The following is a 26,292-nucleotide window of genomic DNA, read 5'->3' as shown; positions in this document are numbered from 1 at the left end:
TCTTAACTTTTCCCAGATAGCCTGAAATTTCTACACAATATATATTACATTCAGAATTAGAAAATACCAAAGCCGTTCTAATTTCCATTCATTTATGGACAAATTTCATTTATCCCACAAATCTTTGAAATCCTGCTATTTGCTGAACACTCTACTAGGTATTTGAGACCAGCGTGAAAAGGTAAAGCTTGCAGTCCCTCCCCTCACGAAGCTGTCAGTCTAGGGAGGCAGATGTCAATCACACAGCTTCAGGTAGGTGTGACAAATGGGCCACTCTGAGGATCCAGCCTATTCCGAGTCAGAGAATGGTTCCCTAAGGAATGACTGTGAAGCTGCCATCTGAAGAATGAGTCTGGGTCAGCTTGGCACTGGGGGTTCTTGTATCTACTGGACAATTGAGGAAGTGTTTTGAAATGGTTCACATTGATAGTCTAAATTTTAAAAATATACATAATCTGAGTTATCTGGATGACCCCAAATACTGCTACATGATTTCATTACTCACATTTCCTTTTTGTTATTGTTGTTAATTAATTAAAGTGTTCCTTTATTTCTCTGGACTTTGTGATGTTTATGGAATTGGTAAGTTTTTGTTTAATTTTTATTTTATATTGGAGCATAGTTGATTAACAATTTTGAGTTAGTTTCAGGTGTACAGCAAAGTGATTCAGTTACATATATACATGTATCTATCTTTCAAATTCTTTTCCCATTTAGGTTTTTACAGAATATTGAGCAGATTTCCCTGTGCTATACAATAGGTCCTTGTTGGTTATCTACAGTGGGGAAGGGTGGAGGGAGGGATAGATTGGGAATGTGGGACTGATGAGTTCACGTTGCCTTTTTGTTTGTAATCATCGTGCAGCAAGGTCTAACTTGGGGACTAGTCTATTTAGAAGCCTGTTACAGTAACTGCCTAGGTAGGAGTTGATGGTGGCAGAGTGTAGTAGTAGCAGGGAAGACAGAAGTAAATGGTTTCCAAATGAATTTAGGAGATTGATGGGGTGTGCAGTCACATTGGTTATAGAGAAGATGGATAAAGGAGTTGGAACTGTAAATGGGCAACCCCACAATTTTGACTTAAGTAACTCAATGAGGGCTAAAGCCATTTACTGAAGTAAGGAGATGGTGGTTAACAGAATGAGTGCTGGACAAACCCAGTATATCTTCAGATCCTGGGCCTATCCCTGTGACTGCATGACTCTGGGTAAATTACCTACCCAGTCTAAACTCTTCTGTAAAATTTGGGGATAAAAACAATAGTATATCTCTGGAGTTATGATGATTACGAATAAGAGTGGCAGCAGTTGTGGCAGTGGTGTTACATGTAATAGGAATAGGTGGGGAAAAATATAAATTTGGTTTTGGAGATGCCTTGTAAATAACCCAGAGGAGGTACCAAGCAGGCAGGGGTGTGTGTGTGTGTGTGTGTGTGTGTGTGTGTGTGTGTGCGCGCGCACGCGCGCGCGCAGGAGTATTTCAAAACAAAACAAAAGACAAACTTGGCTGGAAAACCGCACTGAAGAATCACAAGCATGATTTTGACTGTGTGCTCATTTGTTTCATTAGAGCAGGCTGGTAATGAGATCAAAGTTCACAGAGAAATCAGCAAAATTGTTATTTCAGGACCACTCAGGCGGGCGCACTTTAATGGCACGTCACTCTTCATCTCCAAAGACCATAAATGTGATCACCACATTCAGGAATCAGCAGCCGTGATATTCTAAGCATTGATTCCTTGGTACGAGAGGCATGTAAATAACATAGACGTTCTCAGGTTATATAGTTGGCATCTGAAAACATCAGTTTCAGCATAGCATTTGTTTCAAAGGATGAGCACATTCTTGGCAGCCGCATGGTTGTTGAGGGCCCAGGCTCCAAGGAAAATAGTCACGGCTTTACGGGGAAAAAAGTTGAGCTTTGACTTCAGTGTCATTTGTCGTGCCCTGCAGAGGAAGAAACAAATCACAGTGGCTGATGATAAAAATGCACAGTGTTAGCATGTTGTTGGTTTTGCAGTTTGCTTTGGTTGTGGGTGTTCCAGTGTTCACTTGAAAGGCCTTCCAAAGCCTCTCTGTAGTAGCCTCAATGTGACGTGCCATCTCCTTCATTGCTTAGCATCCTAATAATTTTATTTTCAGGGGCCTAATGTTCTCATTTTTTTCCTGTTGTGTGTCTAATGCTTCTGCGAAAATGAACGTCTCGGCAGTAAACAGACCCAAAACAATGATAGCAGGATGCACTGAAAAATTATATCTATGGGTATAAGTATCATGAGGCAAGTGTGAAAAGCTGCCTGGCTGTATCTGTACTTATAGATCCGTGTATCCAGCAGGGATCCTCTGGGGGCTGCTGAAGGGAGGGCCACACCTGCTGTCGGCTTTCTTGGAAAGAGAATTGGTCAAGCATCCCCTGTTATCAGGACCTAGGGTTCTCTACGGTGCCCGGGCAGATGTAAAGCAGGTCAGATGCACATAATCGTTGCACTCTTAGAGCTTATGCTTTAAAGTGAGAGGCAGTGGAATCATGGGAAAGTATCTAAAATGAAATAGACACACATTAAAAGATAAGTCATAGAGAGAGGCCAGGCACAGGAAACTCCCTGGGGTGTGAAGAGTGTTGGCCTGTTTCTGGAACAGAAAGAAGCTTGATGAACAGGAGGGTGACGGTCGGACCTGAGGTTGGAGAGGTAGGAGGGGCCCAAGATTAGGGATTTTTATGGGCCTAGGGATGTGTTTGGGATTTTAGTCTAATTGCAGTGGCAGTGTTGGAAGGATCGAAGCAGAAGAGTAATTCAAATGATTACAGTTATTCCTGAGATCTTTCAGCATCACAGCTTCAGAACAGTAGGATGGCTCCCTGCTGCCGCTCAACATCCTTCTTCTTGGGATGAGTGCTTATTTGAAATTTCAACTGCCTTTTCAGGCAGACTGATTTTCCCTTATCTCAATATCCTCTGTGAGGAAGGGGTTGGTTGTCCCATGGCCTCACACTCCATGGGGCCATTCCTAACCCTCCCGGTTAAAGTAGAGTAATATTTGTGTCCATATTTATATCTGCCATCCTGATGTAAGAGGCAACTTGAGGTAAGGTCGAACAGACAGTGAGTTACTAGCTGGAGCCGTGTGAGAGTTGCTTTTCAAAAATGAACATGAAAATCTTTTATATACTCTCCTCTGGTGTTTTAAACATAACAAGCCCAGTGATATATCTTAGACAACTTGGCAATATTGATTGAATCTAAAGGGGAATATTCTTATCAAGTAAAAATCTATAATGATCACTGTTCTCTCTTTAGCAAGTTGGATATTAAGTGATCTGAGTCATCATAACTGGGTGATGAATCACAGACACTCACCAAGGACACTCCATGCAGGGTACCTAAAAGGCCAGTTAAGTGTGGGGTATTAGGGGACTTCCCTGACAGTCAGTGTTTAAGACTTCGCCTTCCGATACAGGGTGTGTGGGTTCAATCCCTGTTTGGGGAACTAGGATGCCATATGCCCCAGGGCCAAAAAAACAAAACATAAAGCAGAAGCAGTATTGTAACAAATTCAATGAAGACTTGAAAAAAAAAAAGTGTGTGCTTAGGACACAAACAAAGTGGGCTATAACATTTTCTTTTAATATTTTTACATTTCAACAAGAATTGACTTGATTTCCCATGCCAAAAAAAAAAAAAGATTTTTAGGAATTTTCTTACTGTTTTATGGTTTGGAATCACTTTTAATATCAATTATGTGTGGGCAGGGATAAGGACACCATCATCTCTTCCAGCTTTGGGCTTCTTGATCTGCATCTGTGGACACTGCTTCTTTTGTGTCGGGCTTTACTTATTGTCTGAATGAGTTCACAAGCTCACGCTTCAGACTTGCTTCAAAGAACAATTTCTGCAAAATCCTGGGAGGTTAAGCATAAACTTTGTGTAACCCAAAGGAGGGTAATCAAGGCGCAGGGAAGAGTGGGGTCCTCAGCTTTCTCTGAATCAGGACAGTTTGTAACCTCCAGTTTGGGGGTTCTGATGCCAGGGCACCATTGTTCTCATTAAAGTAGGAGAAGGGACATTTTAAACATTTCACGAAAAGCCTGGTAAATATCATTCAGCCACATGCAAATATAAATGACCCAGAAGCATCATGTCTACTGAAAGCAGAAATGGTTGATCAGAAGTTATTCAGAATTATTTGTGGATTTTTAAAAAAACAAGTCAGAAAAGGAAATAGAGAATGAAAGAGGCAGTTCCCAAACTTGTCTGCACATTTGAATCATCTGGGGACCTTTCGAAGATCACACCACTGAAGCTATACCCCAGACTATTTGAATGACAATTTCTAGAGGCCATCACAGGTGTCAGTATGATTGATGCTCCCCAGGGAATTCCAGCGAACCACAGGCCTGGGAGCCACCAGCCTACAGGACAGGCTCACTGAAGTGCACAAGGTGGGACCTGGAGAAACCAGGTTTCTAAATTCTACAGATTAGGGGGGAATTCGTTTTAAACTGAAAAACACCATCTGACTAAAAACTGATTTTGAACATTCTCAGTGAACATACTATGTATATTTATATTAATACAAACTCCAGACGTCACATGTATATTTAAATAATTCCTGAACCAAAAATGTATGCCAGAAAGCCAGTATTTGACTGCAAGGAGATCCAACCAGTCCATCCTAAAGGAAATCAGTCCTGAATATTCACTGATGCTGAAGCTGAAACTCCAGTACTTTGGCCACCTGATGCGAAGAACTGACTCATTGGAAAAGACCCTGATGCTGGGAAAGATTGAAGGTGGGAGAAGGGGATAACAGGATGAGATGGTTGGATGGCATCACCGACTCGATGGACATGAGTCTGAGTGAACTCCGGGAGTTGGTGATGGACAGGGAGGCCTGGCGTGCTGCAGTGCATGGGGTCGCAAACAGTCGGACACGACTGAGTGACTGAACTGAACTGCTGTGTGCTTCACCCCAGCCTCTTCATCTTCACCTTGTGGCCCCCAGGACAAGAATGCAAATGGAAGCCCACCTCTCTGCCACTGGGCTCAGGTAGGATCTCAGTCTGAGGAAGAGTTGGGGAGAATAATCTGAAAGGTCCATCTGACCTCCTTGGTTTTTGGTTTTTTTTTTTTCGATTTGTCCCTTTAGTACCACCTGAGTGCCATGCTAAGGATGCTTGCTTATAGAAACGTGAATCCTAAAACCAACAGCTGTGGCTCAGATTCGAGCTCCCTCCATGTGTACACTTTGGGCGTCTTCCTAAAGGTGTTCAGCCCCAGCATCGAAGATTCAGCTTCGCCTCTCCTCCTGCTGACAGTGGGATGCAAAGAGAGATTTTTTAACTTAACTTGAAAGTGTAAAAGTGTTTCTTATATCATCATTCTTGAAAAAAGTTCTCAAGTGTTTTCTCTCTTTATAAGAATAGTACATACATTTGGAAAATGTAGAAAATTTTATATTTTAAATTCCTAGAATCAGAAGTAACCAATGTGGACATTTTGGAATATTTCCTTTTAATCACATTTTGTATTCAAAAACTGAGTATCATACTACATATGATTTAATATGATTTTTTTCACTTTTCACTAAGTTGTGAGGATTCTCCTATGCCATTAAACAAAAGACATAATTTTAATGTATGACTAACATTCCACCATATAGATATGCATACTAACCATCTATTTATTTCTTTTTTACTGTTAAAAGAGTACTGCATGCATATTCCTGAACTTAGAAATATATGTACTCCTCACCTGCATTCGTCCGCTGTGACCCCTTGCAGTACTCGTGGCATTTATTTACACACATGCATTTCTCTTACATTTGCCAGATCATCTGGAAGTGGGTTGCAGATGTCATTGATATATCAGCCCCCAAATTTTGGCATAAGTATCTCTTATTTTAATGTGGCATTGATTGGATTATAAGCACAGTGGAACATTTCATTCATGTTTTCAAATGTCATTTGTATTTCCTCTGTAATCTGTTCATATCCTCTCCCTACTTTTCCATTGATGATGTAGCACTTTACTCATCAACATCTATGATGTATGTGAGTGAAAGCTGTACCAGATTGCCACCCAAATGCCACTCAGACCTCCTAACGAGGTGCTAGGTGCTGTACACAGGGATAGCCAATGGTGTATAAGAAATTTTCTCTGTGATTTAGGGTGAGGCTTTGGCTAATGCTGTTACTGTCAGTGACAGAACTCTAATAATATTCAGCTCACTAACTGCAAACATTCTGATTGTGACCAGGGACTATGGGAAGAAGTAACTGAGGTTGAATGGATAAGTATAGTTAAACAGCAGAGAAGGCAATGGCAACCCACTCTAGTATTCTTGCTTGAAAAATCCCATGGATAGAGGAGCCTGGCAGGCTACAGTCCATGGGGTCTGCAAAGAGTCAGACACAGCTGAGTGCACACGCACACACACACTCACTCTAACTAGTAGGAGCAGAGTATCTTGTCCTGCCAGTTAAATTTTTTTTTTTTTTTTGGTTTTTAGATGAAGCCCACTGTGTTGTTGTTGTTGTTGAGTCACTCAGTCGTGTCTGACTCTTTGCAACCCCATGGGCTGAAGAACTCCAGGCTTCCCTGTCCTTCAGTATTTCCCAGAGTTTGCTCAAACTTATGTCCATTGAGTCGGTGATGCCATCCAACCTTCTCATCCTCTATTGCCCCCTTCGCCTCCTGCCCTCAATCTTTCCCAGCATCAGGATCTTTCCCAGTAAGTGGGCTCTTCGCATCAGGTGGCCAAAGTATTGGAGCTTTAGCCTTTAAAGTATTCAAAGATGAGTTTTAACAAATAAAACCACTTGTCCAAGGGCCACTACCTTGATTTATCTTCAGTTGGGATTTCTGCAAAAGAACTGTTTGCTGTCCTGAAACTGCACACCCTGGCTGAGCGGCCATCCTGGGACCACCTGAGTCAGATGCTGGGGTGGGGGGCTCTAGGTTTGCTGCAGCTTGGCCTTCCCTCTCTGCAAGGTAGGGTTTGTAATTCTTGCTTCCGCAGTAAATGGTTAGAATACGCACCTGTGCTGAATTTGCCAGCAAATAAATCACACTGGGCAGATTTGCAGCAGGCAGTAACAGGTGGAAGCAGCTCAGTTTCAGGCCCTGAGCTTTGCACAGCCGCTTCCCTCTCCACTTCCAGGGCACAACTGTTTGTCTTGCGGCTCTCTTTTTATTAGTGTAACATTTAATCCCAGAAACGGGGTGGTATTAAATGTCACGTTGAGTTTGTACAAGGCCTGGTCCTGATTCAAGATTCAGGCTGGAGCACGGCCCCAGGAAAGCAGGCCCCCTGTTTCTTCCTTCCTCTGTCTGCCCGTTTCCCATCCCCACATCACCTCTCTCTCTACCCTCTTTCCCCATCCTCTTTCCATTTCTTCCTGCCCCCAAAGACGAGATTTGCAGGTGTTGCACCCATAGTTTTCAGAAGCTGTCTCTTATATCTTGCAGACACATTTCTTTCACAAAATCATGAAATAAGAAAGTAACAGAAGTGCAGAGACCAGGTGGGTCTCACAGTTCTTAGGCCGGTTATTAGCTCTAAATCCCGGGAACCCTGATGAAAACAGCCCCAAACGTGCCAACAAACCCCCGTTCCAGGGACAAAAGTGATCAAATCAAATGTGCTTAGGATGTGTGTTCAGTTGGCCTCTCTGCCGTCTCAGAAATCTCCACACCCATAACCACAGTTGAATTTAGCGAGCTGCTGCTTTTGTTCAGAAAGAATAAAAGCTTCTGTCTTTGGAGGCAGCGCTGTGAGCAGACATCATCCCAGAGAGGCAGAGGCTTCGCCACCACTGGACGCCCTGCTCTGCCCTGTGAGCAGCTCTCCTCCTCAGCACTCCCAGGAGCCAGCCACCCCCACCCCACTCGTATAAAACCTGCCCGCCTGAGGGGACAGGGGGACCAGCTGGTGTGCCCACAGACAGTGCTGTCAGTCACCATCTCTCCATCCAGAGCAGGAAGCTGGGACTCCAAGGAGAACCACCCCAGCCAAGCCGGGCTGCCCCTCTGCAGCTCTGAGACTTGGAGGAGGTGGCTTTCAGGAAACCCATCCATCGCTACAAAAATGTGTTACCTTCTTTGCCCTAGATAGACCTTCAGAGGATAGCACTTGGCTATTGAAGGCAAAAGGAGAAAGGGGTGGCAGAGGATGAGATCATTTGCATCACCTACTCGGTGGACATGCATTTGAGCAAACTCTGGGAGACAGTGGAGGACAGAGGAGCCTGGCATGCTGCATTCCAGGCGGTCGCAGAGTCAGACACGACTTAGCAACTGAACAGCAACAATAGCAATCAATTATCATTCTCATTGGATTTCCTCAAATTTTAACTTAAACTGATATTTATTTATGGGATTATATACATGTTATAGTTAAATTTCATTATAGAAATGTCATGGAATATGAAACACCACAAAGAAAAAAAAGTCTCATAGTTCTGAAATAACTGCTGTTCATAATTTGATATCTTTGTTTCTAACATTTTATATGCTTAAAATTACATCTTCTTCTTTACCAAAATGGGCTCATTCTGCACATACTGTTTTATAGCTTTGTTTTTCTCATTTAACATTGTACCATAAACTTTTTTCCATTTCATTAAGTATTCTTCTATAACATAATTTTATTAGCTACGAGTATTTCATCTTATGAGAAGATCATTGTTTATTCATAAGTACTCTATTTTTAGGCATTATCTAGGATATTTCAAGTAGTGTGCTACTATAAATAATATTTAAATGAATATCCTTATGGCTAAATCTTATAAATCCCTGAAACTCTTCCTTAGGACAAAGGTTTGGAAATAGATTCACAGCCTCAGTAGATATGCACATTTTGATACATGTGGTAGCATTATCCACCAAATACAATATGCCAATTTATATTCCAACCCCAGCTCCCCAACTTAATTATGAGTTCTTTGAGGCTCACTAATATGTATACCCCACAGTGAGGGGGTAGTGTTGGGTATACAGACAAACCTGTGCTTCAGGTTCTTCAACTGTAAAACAGATATAATAGTACCTACTTTGAAAAAATAGGATTTATCCATAAGGTTTATTTCATGAGGGTTTAATGAGTTAAAATATGTAAAACCTGAGCCCATCACCTAACACATAGTTAAGAATAAATGTTAGCTAGTGTAAGTATTCTACTATATGGGATTTCTACTGTGTGAGTTTTTGAAAGAATTAAGTAAAACCATGTAAATAACGGGCTTCTCTGGTAGCTCAGCTGGTAAAGAATCTGCCTGCAATGAAGGAGACCTTGGTTCGATTCCTAGGTCAGGAAAATCCCTGAAGAAGGGATAGGCCATCCACTCCAGTATTCATGGGCTTCCCTGGTGGCTCAGACTGTAAAGAATCTGCCTGCAGTGCAGGAGACCTAGGTTCGATCCCTGGGTTGGGAAGATCCCCTGGAGGAGGGCATGGCAACCCACTCCAGTATTCTTGCCTGGAGAATCCCCATGGACAGAGGAACCTGGCGGGCTACAGTCCATGAGTTCACAAAGAGTCAGACACAACTGAGCAACTAAGCACAGTGCATGTATTTATCATGTTTGGGCCAGTGCTCAACATATACTATTTAATAAAGAGCAGTTATTGAGAACCAGAGAAGTCTGTTTTAGGGTCAAACCCACTCCAGTACTCTTGCCTGGAAAATCCCATGGACAGAGGAGCCTGGTAGGCTACAGTCCATGGGGTCGCTAAGAGTCGGACACGACTGAGCAACTTCACTTTCACTTTTCACTTTCATGCATTGGAGAAGGAAATGGCAACCCACTCCAGTATTCTTGCCTGGAGAATCCCAGGGACAGAGGAGTCTGTTGGGCTGCCATCTATGGGGTCGCACAGAGTCAGACACTACTGAAACGACTTAGCAGCAGCAACAGCAGGTACCTAAGAGGTAGGCAGAGTGTTGAAAGCAGGCATGTAAGAATCAAGATACAGCTTGATGGACATGTTCTAGGATAGAGAAACTCAGGTTGGTAGGTCAGGAATACAGAAAGGCAGACCAGGCAGTGAAGGGGTTGGGAACTCAGGCAGACAGACAGCAAATGGGGCAGCAAGAGGGCAATGACTAATTTTGAGAAAAACATCCACCTTGGCAAGGAAGTCACCAGAGACAAGCTTGCTGTGTTATAAGGATCAGTGTCTAAGTCTGACCAGCCTATGACCTAAAAATAAAAATAAACGAATTGATCCCATGTCTTACTTGGATAGAATATGACAGAACTGATATGCCCATTGCTAGAGGAAAGACAAATGTTCAAGTTTCGCTTCCTGTCAAGGATAGAGAAATCACTCCTATGTCTGCTACAGACTTCGTGTATCTATTATTTGAGATAATTAGGCACCCAAGCTGCGAGCTACCCAGAAGCTGTCCTCCTAAAAGAGATCTTGCTGACCCACACCGGTGCTGTGGAGAAACCCAAGCTGTGGGTGGGGCCATCTTGTTAAAAGAAAATTGAGAGTGAGTTTTTCAGTCATGTAGCAGCCTTGACTACCCAACACTTGACCAAGTTGTTCTTTAGGCCTGGGGTTTTTATTGCCTTAGGAAACCCAGGACAAAGAGGATTTCTTATCACAGTGAATTAATTACCCGACTCCTTTTTCAGGTATTGTGTTCATGGTTTCTGTTGAGAGTACATTATAAATGCTTTTCTACTAGCATCTACTTTAAAATGAGCAAAACATGCCAGTAGATTATGGATAAGTTTCAGGTAGAATCTACTTTTCATTTATGTTTCATGTAGGTCGAATTAAAATAAATGCCAGAGAAGCACACATCCTGAAATATACTGCAGTCTCTCTGAAAAAGCAAAGTCAAAGACCATTCAAAAGCTCTAAAGAACACCTTCATTCTGACTGTAAAACAAGTTTCCCTTTCTAGTCTACCCCCACTGACATCATGCAGCAATCCCCAGCGTGAGGCCCTGAACCTGCTTCTCGCTGAGAAGCAGTCTTGACCCTCTTTGGATATTTGAGTATAGGTGTGCATGCTATGTTGCTTCAGTGGTGTCTGGCTCTTTGCAACCCTCTGGACTGTAGCCCGCTGGGCTCCTCTGTCCGTGGGATTCTCCAGGCAAGAATGCTAGAGTGGGTTGCCTGCCCTCCTCCAAGGGACCTTCCCCACCCAGGGATCGAACCCGCATCTCTTACATCTCCTGCGTTGGCAGGCAGGTTCTTTACCACTAGTGCCACCTGGGAAGCCCTTTAGACGGATCTAATTATTGTAGTTTTTATATAGACCACTCTAGAAACACACAACCCAAGGCTCAGATGGAGCTCTTAGGTGGAGGTAGAAGGGGAAGGGGAGCAGGCAAAGCTTATGGTTACGTACCATGGCCTCATCATAATCACCCACCTATAACTTCACTCATATAGTGAAAGAACTCGGGCCTCTGTCATCTTTAATATTCTAACCATTAATATGTGGTCCTGCCTCTAAATCAGTGGGATATTTTAAAAGTAATAAGATACATGGAGTGGAAAGTAAGGATGTTTATCTAACTTTGCATAACTTTGCATATAAACCTAAACTCTTGAGTTGGCAGTCATGATAAGAATGGGGGAAAGGCACTGGTTATAGCTTTTCTGAATGAGATACCAGTGGAGATCTTTCGACACTGCTCTCTGACAGTAGGAAACTTTTGGAATTCTGAGGTTTAAGGGGAAAGCAGAAGTCACACTGATGGTTTAGAATATAAATGAGTAAGGCCTTAAATATAGGATTAAAATGAGACTACTCTGAGTTTGCTTTGCTTTAAAAAAAAAAAAAAAAAGGTAAAATTTTCTGTACAAATGTATATATTCCCCTCCCCCACAATCCCCACGTAGCCTGTATATACATATTTCTGAAATAATCAAATATGAAGAATCCATAAAAGGAAAGCATGAACAAAAGTAACTATAGGTCACAGTCAAACTAAATTCTCATGATTCATTAAAAAGCAATTAAAATACCCCATCAGAGCTAAACCATTGGGGTGGCAGTGTGCGTCTTCACGTCACCAGTGAACTGCTTGGAGCTTTGCCCTGCAGGCATCATTTCTAGTGGGAGTTATGCAGGAAGAAAGAAGCACAGACAGGACTGGGACTCTTGATTCCATTGTTTGGCGAGATTCTTAGGAAAGTGTTACCTGATGATGGAGTGATTTTTTTTCCTGGGACCCAAACTATGGCACAAGGTTCTGGCAGAACAGACCTCCTTGAGCACACTTTGTACATGCGTGATGCGCCATCTAGTGGTTAAGTGAGCCTAACCTTAATGAAAAGGAAAATGGTCTTTTCTGGTCCCTGGGGTCTCCAAACTCTCCACCACTTGATTAGAGCAACAGGAGGTTTGATGCTGTAGGCTATTTGGGGGGAAGGAAAAAAATCTGTTTTCTCAGAAGCCATACCTTGAATTTATATTAGGTGGTGGCGCAGGGTGTCGGGGTGGGGCGGGTAGAGATACTGATATTATAGTAACTATGCAACCCAGAGGTTGCAAATTGGCAGTGTTTGGCCCACAGAGTACTTTTTTCTGTTTTAGTTGATGGAGATATAATGTTCACAATGTACTACATAGATCTTCAATATATAACTTGATACATTTTTACATTTGTAAAAATTTGCCTGTAAATAATCTTCATAATTACCACCTGCATCAAGATCAAGAATGTTTCCAGCATCCCAGCCACCTCCCTCCTTTCCCTCCATCAGCCCTCCCTCAGATATAACCGCTCTTCAGAACCCTGTCACCGTAGATTTGTAATGACATCATTAAATAATGACATCATTAAATAGACACTCCTAACCCTAACCTCCAGGAAAGGGCAAAATCCTATAATCACCATTTTAATAGTTTGCCCCAAAAGGGACAGTTTTCTCATGAGAAACATTCCGTGGCTAAACAGAGGCTCTGTTTCCTGGGTTTACTGTTTTTCAGAATCCAGGTGGCATAATATCTAGTCCCAATTCCTCATATATTGTTTTTCTTCCCCAGCTTCTCACTGAGAGATATATCCATTTGGTGCACTGATTGTATTTTCCCAAGTATCTCTGCAGGCAGCCAAGTCAATTTTCAAAGAAATCCATTACTTCTGAGCAGAATCTCAGAGATGCCACTGACTGTCATGGCAAAGCCTATGAATTCTGATGCAGCATTTCCAAAATTAATGTGGATATCATGTCACCAGCGACTGCATGACACCCTATTCATAATAAGCCAAACAAACTGTAATGATGAGAAAGGCTCTCAAACCCATAATTCAGCAAAGGCTAATTTATAATGCATAGCATCACACAGTCATTGTTGCCATTTCTACAAGACCTCTTTTTGTTCAAATGAAACTAAATTCCCTCTGAAGGTCAACATGTTTAATATGTCAAGAAGCAGAGCTGGTTCTGAAATAAAACTATTGTGATTATTCCAGAGCTGTCTTGTGCATATCTATTTATTTGATTACTGAACTAACACACGGCCTATCAGCCAGCAGGTCCAGTGAGCAAATTACTTCCCAGTGTTTTGCAAGGTGCTGGAGATAGAAAAAAATGAGATGTAGGAGTTCTGTCTCACTGTCCAGGAGTTGAACTCTGTTTAGACCAGTTGTCCCGGGGCCCGTAACCTGGTGTATAAAGAGATGGCTGCCTCTTGGGAATTCAGGCATTATCCTAACTTATTCCTTTTTACAAAAAACTTGTGTTTTTTCCCCTAATTATTTATGATGGATTTGGAAAAGTGAAAAATGTAAAGAAGAAAATACAGGGTTTCCTGGTGGCTCAGTGGTAAGGAATCCACCTGCCAATGTAGGAGACATGGGTTCAATCTCTGATCCAGGAAGATCCCACAGGCCGAAGAGCTACTAAGCCCGTGCGCCACAATTACTGAGCCTGTGCTCTAGAGCTCAGGAACTGCGATTCCTGAGCCCACGTGCAGCAACTACTGAAGCTGGCACTCAATCACGCCCAGGCTCTGCAGCAAGAGGAGCCCTCACGCTGCAACTAGGGAGTAGCCCTCGCTTGCGTCACTAGAGAAAAACCCGAGCAGCAACAAAGAAAGGCCCAGCACAGCCAAAACTAAATAAATAAATAAATAAATTTTTAAAGAAAATGCAAAATTCCCCAGTCCACCAAAGAAAGTCCAACATGGCTTTGATTAATATCTTCCAATGAATTATAATTCTCTTCATTTTCTCTGTGTGTATACGCAAATATATATTTATCTTATGGAGTTGGCATATTATGATTTTTATCTATCAAAAGAAAGTCTTGAAACATATTTACCACTTTGAGTGACTTAATAATTTCTAGAATTTCTTTATAATTTTTAACCACTCCGTTATTGGAAAGTTTCATTGTTTGCTGTTATAGTTATAGAAATTTAATGCCTATTATTTCTACCACACTTTATAGCTGGAACCTCCAGAACAGGGTTAAATAATAATGGTGATGCTGACTGTTCCTGATTATAAAGTCAATAACTCTGGTATTATGACCACTGCTGAGCTGAATTGAATAAAAATCATATTAAGTACTTTGAGTTCCAGTTTTTAAACATCAGCAATGGGGAATTGAACATTGCCAAATGTCTTTTAGTGCAGTTGAAATAATTAGGTTTGTACCGATTTGGCCTATGGATGTGTGATAATTTTATTAATAGATTTCCTAATGTTGGTTCTCTTCCACCAGAATGAATACTACTATTATGTCATAGAGCAATCTACTCCTAGTGAATTGTCAAATTAAATTCCATACTCTCAATTTTAGGATTTTAACATTCACGTGTGTTGAGCGTTGTTCTTGAGAGGTAACTAGCGTGGCAGGATGAGAGTCACACTCTGTCTCATTCTGGTCTGTGAATGCAGGTTACCTGCACTGGACATAGACCTGTTTTTCTAGTATTCATTCTCCTTTTTTTCTTTGTCTCTTAACTCAATTAGTTTTTCCTTTTATGAATTTACTAAGTACTTAACTTTTTTCAAAGCACTCATCATACTCTTATAGTAAAATGTTCTGTATATGTGCCTTCTGTTCTTGCATGAGTGGTCTTGCATTCAAGAGTTTTCCATCCTTCTCCCTTAGTGAACAAGTGCTGTCCACCTAACCTGTCCTGTAGGGTCCTGGCAAAGCACTGCAGTGACAGTTGGTGGAAATACACTTAGATGAGTTTTGTTAACCCACTGAGATCTCCAAACCAGCACAGCACTCAGCTAAGGAGGAAGGCAAGGAAGTGGAATAATTCCAAAATCTTGTGACTGCTGAGCTTCTCTGTGGCAGCACTACGAATCCGGAAGGCAAAAATCACCTTCCGGCGGCTTAGGATGAGTGTGACGCACTGAGACCAGCCATCCTGTATCCTTTATCTGCCCCACGTGGCTGCTGCATCCTTGTCCTGATGGTGGATAACAGAGAGAAGCACTTACTTCAAATACTTCTGCCTGCCTTAAGTATATACTCTTAAAACTAAGTATACTCGGTATATTCTAATAATTAAAAAAAAAAAATCCTTCCAACATTCATCTCAAAACATCACTTCCATATAATACCTTTCAGTTGCCAGTTCTTTACCAGGAAAAGGCTTACAAAATATGGACCCAGCCCAAAATTAGGGCTCTCCTTTGAGGCTATAAACCACTTGAGGACAGGGGTTAGGTCTTATGTATATGCCAACTCTCACTATGCTAGGCATATAGTTTAAATTTCACTGGTGTTTCTGAAATTAATTGCTCTTTTTCTCTTGCAATGTAATGTTACTAAATGATGTTCCTCACACTTACTTAAAGACCCAAAACAACAAGGACAGTACAGGCCTTTTAACAGGTAATGAGAAATGGAATCAATCAAAAACTGTGATGAAAATTAATGGAAGAAATGAAAACCAAAGTGAAGGGGAACCTAAGTACACTATTCAAGCTAGAATCCCAAGGGATGTGATGCCAATGGTGGGATCATCCAGGTGATGACTCTTAGGTGAAGCACTTAGCTTTCAGACCATCCTTGCAAGGGAGCAGCCAGTGGGTATCACTGGCTTTATGCTTCTTTGCAGTAACTAGAGTTCCTTTGAAGGCAGTGAAAAGTTGTGTTCAATGATTACTTTCTCCTTTTCCTTAGGGTGTTAAATACCACATTATTTGAAAGTTGGGAGATTGTTGGACCTTACCCTTCCTGGTGGGTTTTTAACCTACTGCTGTTGGTAATACAAGGCTTGAACTGCTTCTGGTCTTACTTGATCGTAAAAATAGCTTGCAAAGCTATTTCAAAAGGCAAGGTAAGATAACACTCACCCTTTCTAATATGTCACAGAAAATTATGGTTTGGGGTTCTTCTGAATCACCAAGAACATTATTTATTATTTAGAATTTCATCAAAACTGCTTTTTCTCCTTCAAAGTTTAGCATAACCTCTTGGAAACATAATACAAATTTTCATTTTCTCTTAGTGATTTTTTTACATGTAGTATTGCTTTGCTGAGTGATCTGCATTGCTTTGCTGAATGATCTGTGTTCATAACTTTAGATTCATGGAGATATATTATTTACTGTGTTCCTGCTCTCCTTTTCTCTATCTCCTTTGGTCCTTCTCTGATTATACTTCTATTAAACAGAAATTTAATAACTCTTTTATAAGAAGTGTTACTTGATGCATTCTGACCATTTATAACTTGCCAGTAAATATTTAGTTAAATCTCTTTGGTTAAAAATGGGGCTCATGATAAAGCATCCTGGGCCTCAACCCCTCTGTGTAGAGCAGTGACTTTTCTGGAACATTCTCTGCAACATTTTCTTACTTTCATTGTTTGTTCTCTTCCTTCTGCCCACCTGGAAGTCTGGGAAGTGGAACCCCTTACATGTAAGTTTCTCACCCCTCTCTCTCTCGCCATCCTGGCTTCCACGTTAGCCTTTTGGAGCAACACTCTGGTGCTTTTGTTCTCTGGTGCATATTGTTCTATCTAATCTGTTGACACTGCCTAGAGGCTCTAACCAAGGTGTGGCTCCCACCAGCTGTGAGGGATGCTAGGGATGCTCAGTTAGTGCCCTTTTGTGTGAGCCTGCATTCTGCTAAATTTTGCATGATCCAATAGAGAAAGAAGTGGATTTCTTTCACTGGTGTTCAACATTGGTTGAAAAAGAGAAATAGACCAAAGTGAAGTAGCAGAAGCAGAACTAAGTTGAGGAGAGGATCAGCATGGTCCAAGCAGGGAGGTCTGAGCAGCAGCTCTTTGCCAAGACTGCCCTGGGCTGCAGGACAGCACCTGACCACTTTGTCCTCCATAAGCACCTGTCACGAGGGCTCGGGGCATCGAGTCACGTAGTATGAAGCCTATACTTGGCATCGTCTCCTATGCAAATCCAAAATAATTAGAGCAATGAGTTGTTTAGAAGCAAAAGTTTACCTTTTTCTCTATGACCTCCTACTCTAAAATGAGCGTGTATTTCTACTAACAAACAAAAACAACAACAACAACAAAATCTCTCCTGTCCTCATTTGCATACAAATTGCACAATACTGTCATTATGGTAACGGTGACTGAAAATGCAAGGGGGCCATAGATTAGATAATTTGTGTCCTTACTGCACTGCTATTTCTACCAGGTATATTGTCTTCTCTCCAGCTTACTCCTTCAACTTTTCAAGGAGGCAGTCAATTTTCCAGATCTCAGGTTTCAAAATATCTTAACTGGCATTGCTGCTTACCTAAGACAGTAAAATTCATCATAGCCATGGGTCATAGGCTTTATATTCCTGTGGGTTATTTTAAGATACTCTAAATTGTTCCTTTCTTTGAAGGTAACTTAAGTATAGTTTTTTTTTCCAAATGCAATTAAAAATAATCTTACTAAGCATGCAAATGTAAATTAATCACTCTTTGGAGTTTTCTTTCCCATTCGCAGCTTAATTCACGACTAATGGATTGCTAAATGTAGTGGAGCTTTTATTCCAATGCTGTCTTTGTGAGCCATCTTTTATTTTTAAGTTAAAGTATCCTTATAATCTAGTCCTTTTGGTGTTTCAGTATCTAAATCTTCTTGGAGATGGTCCTTGTGAGCTAAGTCTCATCTCAAGGGCCATTAGAGTGAGATCCATTTTTACATATTTACTCAATCATCTCTGCTTAGGCTGGAGCAGCAGTCCTCAGTTCTCACCTTCTCCCATCCCCACCCCACCTGATAGAGGTGATATTGTCCTGCAGGAATGGGGGCTTCTCAGGTTGGGAGAGCAGTGGAGTCCAGGGTTCTCCAGTTGGAGGGTAGCAGTGACACAGAGAGAATGAGATGTGGGAAATCCCTCAGTTCATTCTGAAATGCTTCCCAGGAGACTCTGCCAGCTTTTCAATCCACCTCTTAGAGAATCAAAAGGGACTAGATTGGGAAACATTCTGTGAAGCCAAACAAGCCACCAGGTCCCTATTGCCACCCCCCTTAGAAAAGAAGTTCATGCCACTCAGTTACCCAGGGATGTTAAGGCCTGTTGGGATAAATGTTCACTATGTTTGTAGGCATAAAGTAGGAGGTACGAACTATTTTAATTTAAAAGCAGTAGTGTATTTCCTTAATTTCTTCCTACGTTACCTCCTTATGAGACCATATGATTTTTTTTCATTATTTATGGAAATGTATAGACTTATATCCTGATGCCAAGTCATCCTCATGACTTGATGAGTCTGAATGAAGGATGGAAGAACTCTGGAATGATGGGAGTCAATTCATGATGATCCAGTCACTAGATTTTTCTTGGGAAATATTTTAAACTATTCCTTACCCAGCAAGTACCCCAAATGCCTCCTGCTGCCATTAGTTGTTATGTTGTATATAAAACAAAATTTCTACTTAATTCTAGCAGACAGAAAGACAAATTAAATCATACAAGAATACATTTAAAAGCCAAATAAGAATGATGTTTTAATGATCAGAGCTAGTAAATATCTCCATTAGTGTAATTAATTGAGAGCTGACTCTAAAGGATTCTCAAAGAGAATGTGATCATCAAAGAATAAATAGTTCCATTTGTACCAAATTCCTATAGTGCCATTCTAGTAGTATGGTATGCTACTTTGCAGTAAGAGTGGGGTTCATGGTCTAGTACGTTCTGAATATCTAAAGGTAACTTAAGGAAGTCAGCAAGGCTAACCCCCTGTGATGCCTAAGTCCACCTACATTCCTTGATCACTGACTTTGCTCTATTTCCAATGAAGAAGAACTTATTACTCTGGCAATGCTCCTATCCTGTTTGATTTTTTTAATACTTAGATGTTTTCCTTTATGTATGACTGCATGTACTTCTGAGCATGCTATACCTTTATGATTTCTTCAGAGCCGGTTGCACTCACCTTCTTGTGTTCCACAGGTGTCCAAGGATGATCGAAGTGATATTGAGTCTAGCTCAGATGAGGAGGACTCAGAACCTCCAGGAAAGAACCCCCATACTGCGACCACCACCAATGGGACCAGTGGTACCAACGGGTATCTCCTCACTGGCGCTTGTGCCATGGATGATTAATTCCTCAAAACCACAAGTCCCAAACAAAGTGAACTGTTTGTTCCTGGAAGTATTTAATAAATTGCAAATGCAGTTCCTTTCATAATCTCTCAGCACCAGAAACAAAAATTAGGATTATCAAAGCATTTTGAATAGTGCACTGCCATATGTCCTGTCTGTGAATGAAGAAGAAGTACCCTTCTATATATGTAGGCATGCTTTATGTAATTGACACAAGGGAACGGTATTTGCATTTGTACTGTCTTAGAATATTATTTATTTTCTTTTTGTATTTGTTTGTAAATCTGTGGACAAAAGAGGGTTTCCTCTTTTTACTCTCTGGGTTCATGACAGTGAGGGAGATGCTCCGTTTGCTTCTACCCCTTTCTTGCTGTGACCTAGTCCACTAGGAGCATCAGCTTAATTGGTCACTTAGAGCAAGCAAAACCCAGTGCAAGATTCTCGTGCAACTCCAAATAGGTTTGCTCTCTTTGTGTCACAATGCCCGTTCTGAAATGGCCTATTCAGTCTCAAGTGACCTTTCTCCCAGTGTAAAGTTGAAACAGGATGAGTTCAGTTTTGTAATTATCATTTTTCATGGTCAATTGGTGGTGGTGGTGGTGGTTTAGTTGTGAAGTTGTGCCCGACTCTTGCGACCCCATGGACTGTAGCCTGCCAGACTCTTCTGTCCATGGGATTCTCCAGGCAAGAACACTGGAGTGGGTTGCAATCAAACCCAGGTCTCCTGCACTGCAGGTAGAGTCTTTACCAACTAAGCTACGAGGGAAACCCTTCATGGTCAATTAGCTGTTCCAAATAGAGTGTGGTTATTGGAGGACTTAAAATTGTTTTGTATGTATTAAATTACTTTGGAATAGACTTCCTCTCTTGCACACACAGCCAAAGTTTCTTCAGTGAGAATGGTAGCTAGTTGGGATTAACTTTTTAGGTTACAGAGACTTTTTTTTTCTTTATTCTCCATTATGGGGTCAGTGCTCCAGCTCTGAAGGAAAACTTAAGTTCATGGTTACAAACAAAGAAATCAGTCTTCCAACTGGGAATTTGTCCCATGATCTGAGAGTAATACAAAGAGAGTAGCAGATTTCAACCAGGTTTTACCACAACCCCTTTAATTAGTGCAGTCTTCCGCTATGGTATGAAAAAAAGAAGCTAAGTATATTTGAGGACAGAGAAAGGGGACTTCCAAGAGTTGCCAAAAGTCACCTCTAGTGCAAAGCACATTACTGCAACCAGCTTTCAAGAAAGCACCCTCTCTAGTATTTGATCTTGTTTTGTTTTGTTTTTTTTCTGGGCAAAATAAAGCCAGTGAGAATAAGACCATTTTACCCTTTGTCTTTTCTCCTTAAACATAACCCTAACATAACAGAATTTCCTGTTACTAGAAACTGAGCAGTATTAGACTGTAGGTCCTTTTGTCTGCTTCTTTGAAGGACTTGTTCATTTTCCAGGAATTTTTGTTCAAATGGAGCTATTTCCAGAAAAAAAGCAACAAAAATTCTACTCAGTAAATGAGAAGGACTACTGAAAAAATAAGTTTCTGTAGTCTCCTACAGGGCAGTGTTATTTATGTATAGATAAGAAAACCATACACATAAACCAAAGATTTTATCTCTTTTCTTCCAGCTTTTAGTAAAAGGGAATAAAAAGTTATTATACTTATTTCATAAATCAGGAAGACTATCTCCTGAAACAAAGAGTCCAAAACCACAAAGTGATATCAATGTGCAGGTCAGGACTAGTGAAAAGGACAGCAAAGTACTAAAAAGCGCATGTCCTGCCCAAAGCCACTCACATTCAGGTCAATTTTTTTTTTTTTTAATTGAAGTAAAACTTTGTGCCCACAATGTGCACCATGATTGTTAATAGTTAAAAGAATGCTCCCAAACAAAACCTCACCCCGTAATGTTAAATCTCTTCCCACCTATTTATAAAATAATGTGTCTTTGGTATGGTCCATAGTAATGATTGAAGGGCCTTAGAAATATGTCTGCTTTTTTGTTGACGAAATGGTATGATTAACTCTTCTTGGAAAACCTTATTATTTTATTTCACAGAACAGGGGTATGTCTAGGAGAGTAATTTATGGATGGTCAAGTTGTAAGACCAATCATTAAATATGAAAAGTACTTGTCATCTGAACATCTGCTAAAATGCAGATATATAAAAAGTAAACCAGCAAGCATGTTATAGCTGAAAAGTTTTGATAAGGTGAAAATGTCTTCTCAACTAAGATACGGAACAGAAGAAAGCCTCGTGCCTTGCTTTAGTATCTAGAGCAAGTCCTCTGATGGGTGAAATAAACCAGAAAGCCACAGTGTGCTTCTATTTGGGTCATTTGACACTCTTTAGCGTAGAAGAATAACTTCAAAAGATCTGCTTGTAAATTAAAGGTTTAGAAGACTTGCATGACATGAAGAAAATTGCCTGTCCTTAGCAAAGACATCTGAACATCTGACTTTTGTTCTTCCCAAAAATCACTTAGAAGGAGAACTGGGAATTCTCAGAGCCTCCCTGACCACTGACAGTAACAAAGCAGTCTTCTATGTATCAATACATTTGTGTTTCATTTTACATTTTAAGGCAAAGAGTCCTTTTTGATTCATCAAAATAGTGTTTATAGGTCTTTTGAGATAAAGAATAATGTATCTCTTGTCTACTGCTCTCCCATGGTGGCCTGATAAGCCTGAGAGAGAAAATATGTGAGATCTCATATCTTCTACCTGTGCCAGGCCATAGCTTTGGAAGTGTGTATTGCAATGTCAGCTATAGGTTAGTAGGAATGTTGTTTCCCATTAATTGACTTAGCCTGTCCTGGTCATATTCAAATCTTCCCAAGGTACAAAGGGGTATATAGGAAGGAATCTAGAAAAAGTAATATTTTCTCCAATTCTATAGCGTTTCTAGACCAATTAGAGGGAGATAAATGTAGAAATTCGACTAGAATTTGGCCTTGGGTCAATAAATGATATAAAAATGTGTGATCTGTGTATGTACATGTAGGTTTCTCAGAAAAACGTGATAAAACCAAAATATCACTGACTCATCCTTATCCATATTCTTTTCATGAAAACCATCCGCCATGTGCAATAGAAGCTTTCCACCTCCCTTTTTACTGCCTGTTCACGCCACCTCCACAGCTGAGAGGGGAAGACTCCTTTCAGCCTCTTTGCCTCAGAGTTCAGATCATGAAGGCCCTAAGGTCAGCATCTAAGTAGTCCCCACTTCCAGATTAAGTGTTACAAATGTTAACAGTAGGGGAGCAGCTATCCGTATTTTGGATTATTAAACTAAGTGTTGAGGAAAATGCACAAGATTTCTGCTTCACCCAAGGATTTTATTAACATTCAGATCCAGCTCAGCTGCTGGACAGAGGCTCTCCAGTGTAGAGGCTCTCCAAAGTAAACAAGCAACTGGGTGAGAGAAATAACTCTTTAGTGGGATAAAATTTGGTCACCTGCAGCCAAAATGACAGGTAAACCTGAAAATGTCCTGTTCTGTTGCCAAACTTTTCATTCTGAGTATTTGAGAGTTTGAATTTGAGCAAACTGCACACTTGCAACTTGGGTAGAAAGGGTCTGAATTTTCCACTCTGTATATTTCAACCTCATTGTTATTTGGGCTGAAGTAAGACATCATGTTTCATTTCAGCACACCTGAGTCTTTAAAAAAGAGCTCTTCCAAGAGAACTTTAGGGACAACCATGATTGTTCCCAAGCTGTTCATGATTTTTGCATTGGTAGTTACTTTTGTCCCCTACTTGGAGATGTTAATGCCAAAGTTGCCTGGATATTTGAGTATTTTTTCTTAATTTGAAATATGAAAATTATATAGAATAGTTACAAAGGTATTAAATAATTCTCTTTATTAGTATGTCCTATGATGTCATTGTGTCCAAAGAGGTTTCAAGAAATTCTTTAGAAGTAAGAGATTAAATGTTTACATTTCACATGCTATTTGAGGTCTTAAGATTATAATTAGCTTACTTTTTCCCCCTATTTGTCTTTAGCTGATTCCTGCTTTGTAGATAAATATTAGTAGCCCTGAAATGTTTCTAGTGTTCAAATAAGAAAAAATCAAATCAGATCAAAGTCTGCGCCAGTGTCCTGTCCATGAAAGGAGTACTGTCAATCACAAACAGTTCATGCAAAATGCAAGATATTTTTTTAAGTGACATTGTTGTTGTCCCCATAGTAGGTTTAAATTTCTCTCGGTAAAATGAAATTGTACCATTTTCAAATTACCAGATAGTAATTAACACTGGTTCACTGTGGCCACAGTTTAATTCTTCATTTTTAATAGGCTGGAAACAGGCCCTGTGGTTTGCATTTGCATGCATGGTCCCCTCCCGTCCCCTAGGGGGCGTTCAGTAGATGCTAAGGAGGTAGTGGACAAGTCGATGTCCACTTGTCCACACTGTGCTGTCGAAATGCCTAACATATGCTCACTGGAAGCATACCTGATGCTGTCTTTTATGGAGAAAATTGTATTAAAGAACATAAAACATTATAAGTAGCTATTAATAAGATCTGTAATCACCCAAAAGAGTACCTTAGTCTTTCCAATGTGAGTTCAACCTGAAGCCTTTGAATGGAACACATTACCAAATGTCCATAAGCTAAGATCCCCATCCAATCAAAGACATACAAGTCTCTGCAAGCAGATGACACATGATATGATGTCTCCACAAGACTAGACATTCTCAGGAGTGCCCAGGAAGGAATGGGAAGGGACTGTTAGCCTAAGATCTAGCTTGTTTATCTTCCACTCACTTTCTTTTAAGTCTTTTAAATCGTAATAAAATGAATCTAAAATATTGTCACTTATCTGCTATCAATTTCCCAATAACCATTGGATCAGTTGTGTATCACACTTCCTTCTCTGATTCAATTAAAAAAAAAAAAATATTGTGTCCATATGAGCCTGTTTTCCTCAACACAAGTCAATGAGAGCTTGGCTTCTTATTTTGGTATGTGTTGCATGGCCTGGAAACCAGGGAACAACAGCTGTTGGTGTGATTTCTATTTTAAGTGAAAATTAGGTTTTATAGAGACAATTTTTTTTTCTTTTGGATCTGCAACAGTTTTTTTAAACTGTGATTGTAAATCTGCCCTTAAAAAAATAGAGGTTTTTAAAGATTAGTTGCCAAATAGAAATTCACTCTGTGATAGGAACAGTTATATGGTGATTCTAGAACTTTTAGCTTAGAGCTTCATTAATTTAAATATGGAAAATAGCCTCCAAGTTTGATTTCCCAAAGTTTCATAAAGCCTCTAAGCTCATGATTTTCATCTCCTTTTTGCCCACATGATCAGTTACCTCCATAGCCATTTGGTGTCATGCAAAAGGGAGGTGGTTAGTTTGGGGATTTGATTTTTTTCAACTTGCAGTGAGAAACAGGATAGGTGACAAAACCTTACTTGTTAAGTCAGTGCTTGAGCATCTCTGTCAGAAATGGAATGATGTACTGTTAGCCAATTAGAATTATGTTATGTATTGTTACTGTATTTTGCTGATTTTATATGATTGATTTCATATAATTATATATGAAAATATAATTATTCATTCTTGATCTCTGGAAGCAGTCATTATTATGAGGATCATTTTACTTTGAAAACACTTTCATAATAAAGATAAGTCTTAAGAGTACAGTGTAAATGCCCTTTTCTGTAAGCACTACTGAACTTGTATTGGTAATGTGCCACATCTTCCTGGACAAGATTCATTTCAGTGTTCACATCATCCTACAGTTTTCTTGTAAGCCTCCTCAAATCCCAGAGTCGCTATGATTATGAAAAAGGAATGTAGTATTTATACGTTATATATATACATATATATTGTTACAGGTTATTTTGTCAAGAATTTAGCTAAGCTACTTGATGGTGTTGTTATCTCAGCATCCATTTTGTTTGGCAAACAGCCTGCAGGGACCATAGCTTGACACTAGCCCCTCATACAGGTGCATGTCCTGAATAGCAGCCCAGAGTCACAAGCAAATGTAACTCCCTGATGTGATGTCCCCAACAGCCCTTGTGATCAACTGTCTCCTGCCTCCCAGTGCTTTTGTATGCCTTATGCATCCCTTAGATAAGACCCACCCTCCCCAGGGAAGGGGGCTTACCATAACCTCTTTCTTTTGGCTTGAATTGACCGATCTGGCCATAGCCCAGGGACTCCAAGGCTCTGCACCCATGGACCCTAATAAAGGCATGTGCCCCAGATCCTGTCTCTTTCTCTCTGTCTGTACGCTGCCTGACCTTCCTGTGTGGCCCCTCCTGGTGTCCCATGTACTCCCCCCAGGACCTGTGAATAATAAACCTCTCTACTTCAAGTTCTCTTGTGGTCTGTTGGACTCTGTTGTTGGTTCACCATCCAACACCCTGTGCTCCACTTAAGAAAGGTCTAATTATATAAGGTCTATATATATAATTATATATTATATATACACATATAACATATCTATGTTATAATATCATTTTGACAATTAAGATATAAAGCTTCAAGTTAAATTTTATGTAGTACTTCATTCTGAAAAACTAGAATTTACAAAGTTATCAGTTCAAATATATCAAACTGTACTGATTTTTTCCAAGCTATAAAAAAGGCAGTTAGGATAAACAACACAAAGCCCAACACACACAAAGTTGCCCCTCAGAGAATGTGCGCTCATAGGAGCTTGACTGACAACATCTTCTCAGGGTCTGTGCCCCACTTTGTTAGATCTTCTCTCACTCTTTGTCTTTCCCGTGTAACTCTGTCTCCCCCAGCGGCTCTTCTGCTCTAAGCTTA

At 40.5% G+C, this 26,292-nt stretch overlaps 1 protein-coding gene across 3 annotated transcripts in view; it reads left to right on the top strand.

The window, feature by feature from the left end:
• Window positions 1-25,834, top strand: part of CERS6 (ceramide synthase 6) — a 359,026-nt gene extending 333,192 nt beyond the window's left edge. Inside the window, exons 9-11 of one of the 3 annotated variants that reach the window (XM_024978051.2) lie at window positions 16,121-16,277; window positions 16,835-16,858; window positions 19,354-25,834. In XM_024978051.2, the coding sequence (XP_024833819.1) occupies window positions 16,121-16,277; window positions 16,835-16,858; window positions 19,354-19,506 (334 nt within the window). In that variant the 3' untranslated portion in view covers window positions 19,507-25,834. The remainder of the gene's footprint in view (window positions 1-16,120; window positions 16,278-16,834; window positions 16,859-19,353) is intronic. The other 2 variants (NM_001193132.1, XM_024978054.2) reach the window with 2 other exon arrangements.
• Window positions 25,835-26,292: the final 458 nt, after the last annotated feature.

This window comes from Bos taurus, chromosome 2, assembly GCF_002263795.3.
Source record: "Bos taurus isolate L1 Dominette 01449 registration number 42190680 breed Hereford chromosome 2, ARS-UCD2.0, whole genome shotgun sequence".
NCBI lineage: Eukaryota > Metazoa > Chordata > Mammalia > Artiodactyla > Bovidae > Bos > Bos taurus.
The sequence above is the reverse complement of the archived record's forward strand: the minus strand, read 5'-3'. Positions and strand labels throughout refer to the sequence as shown.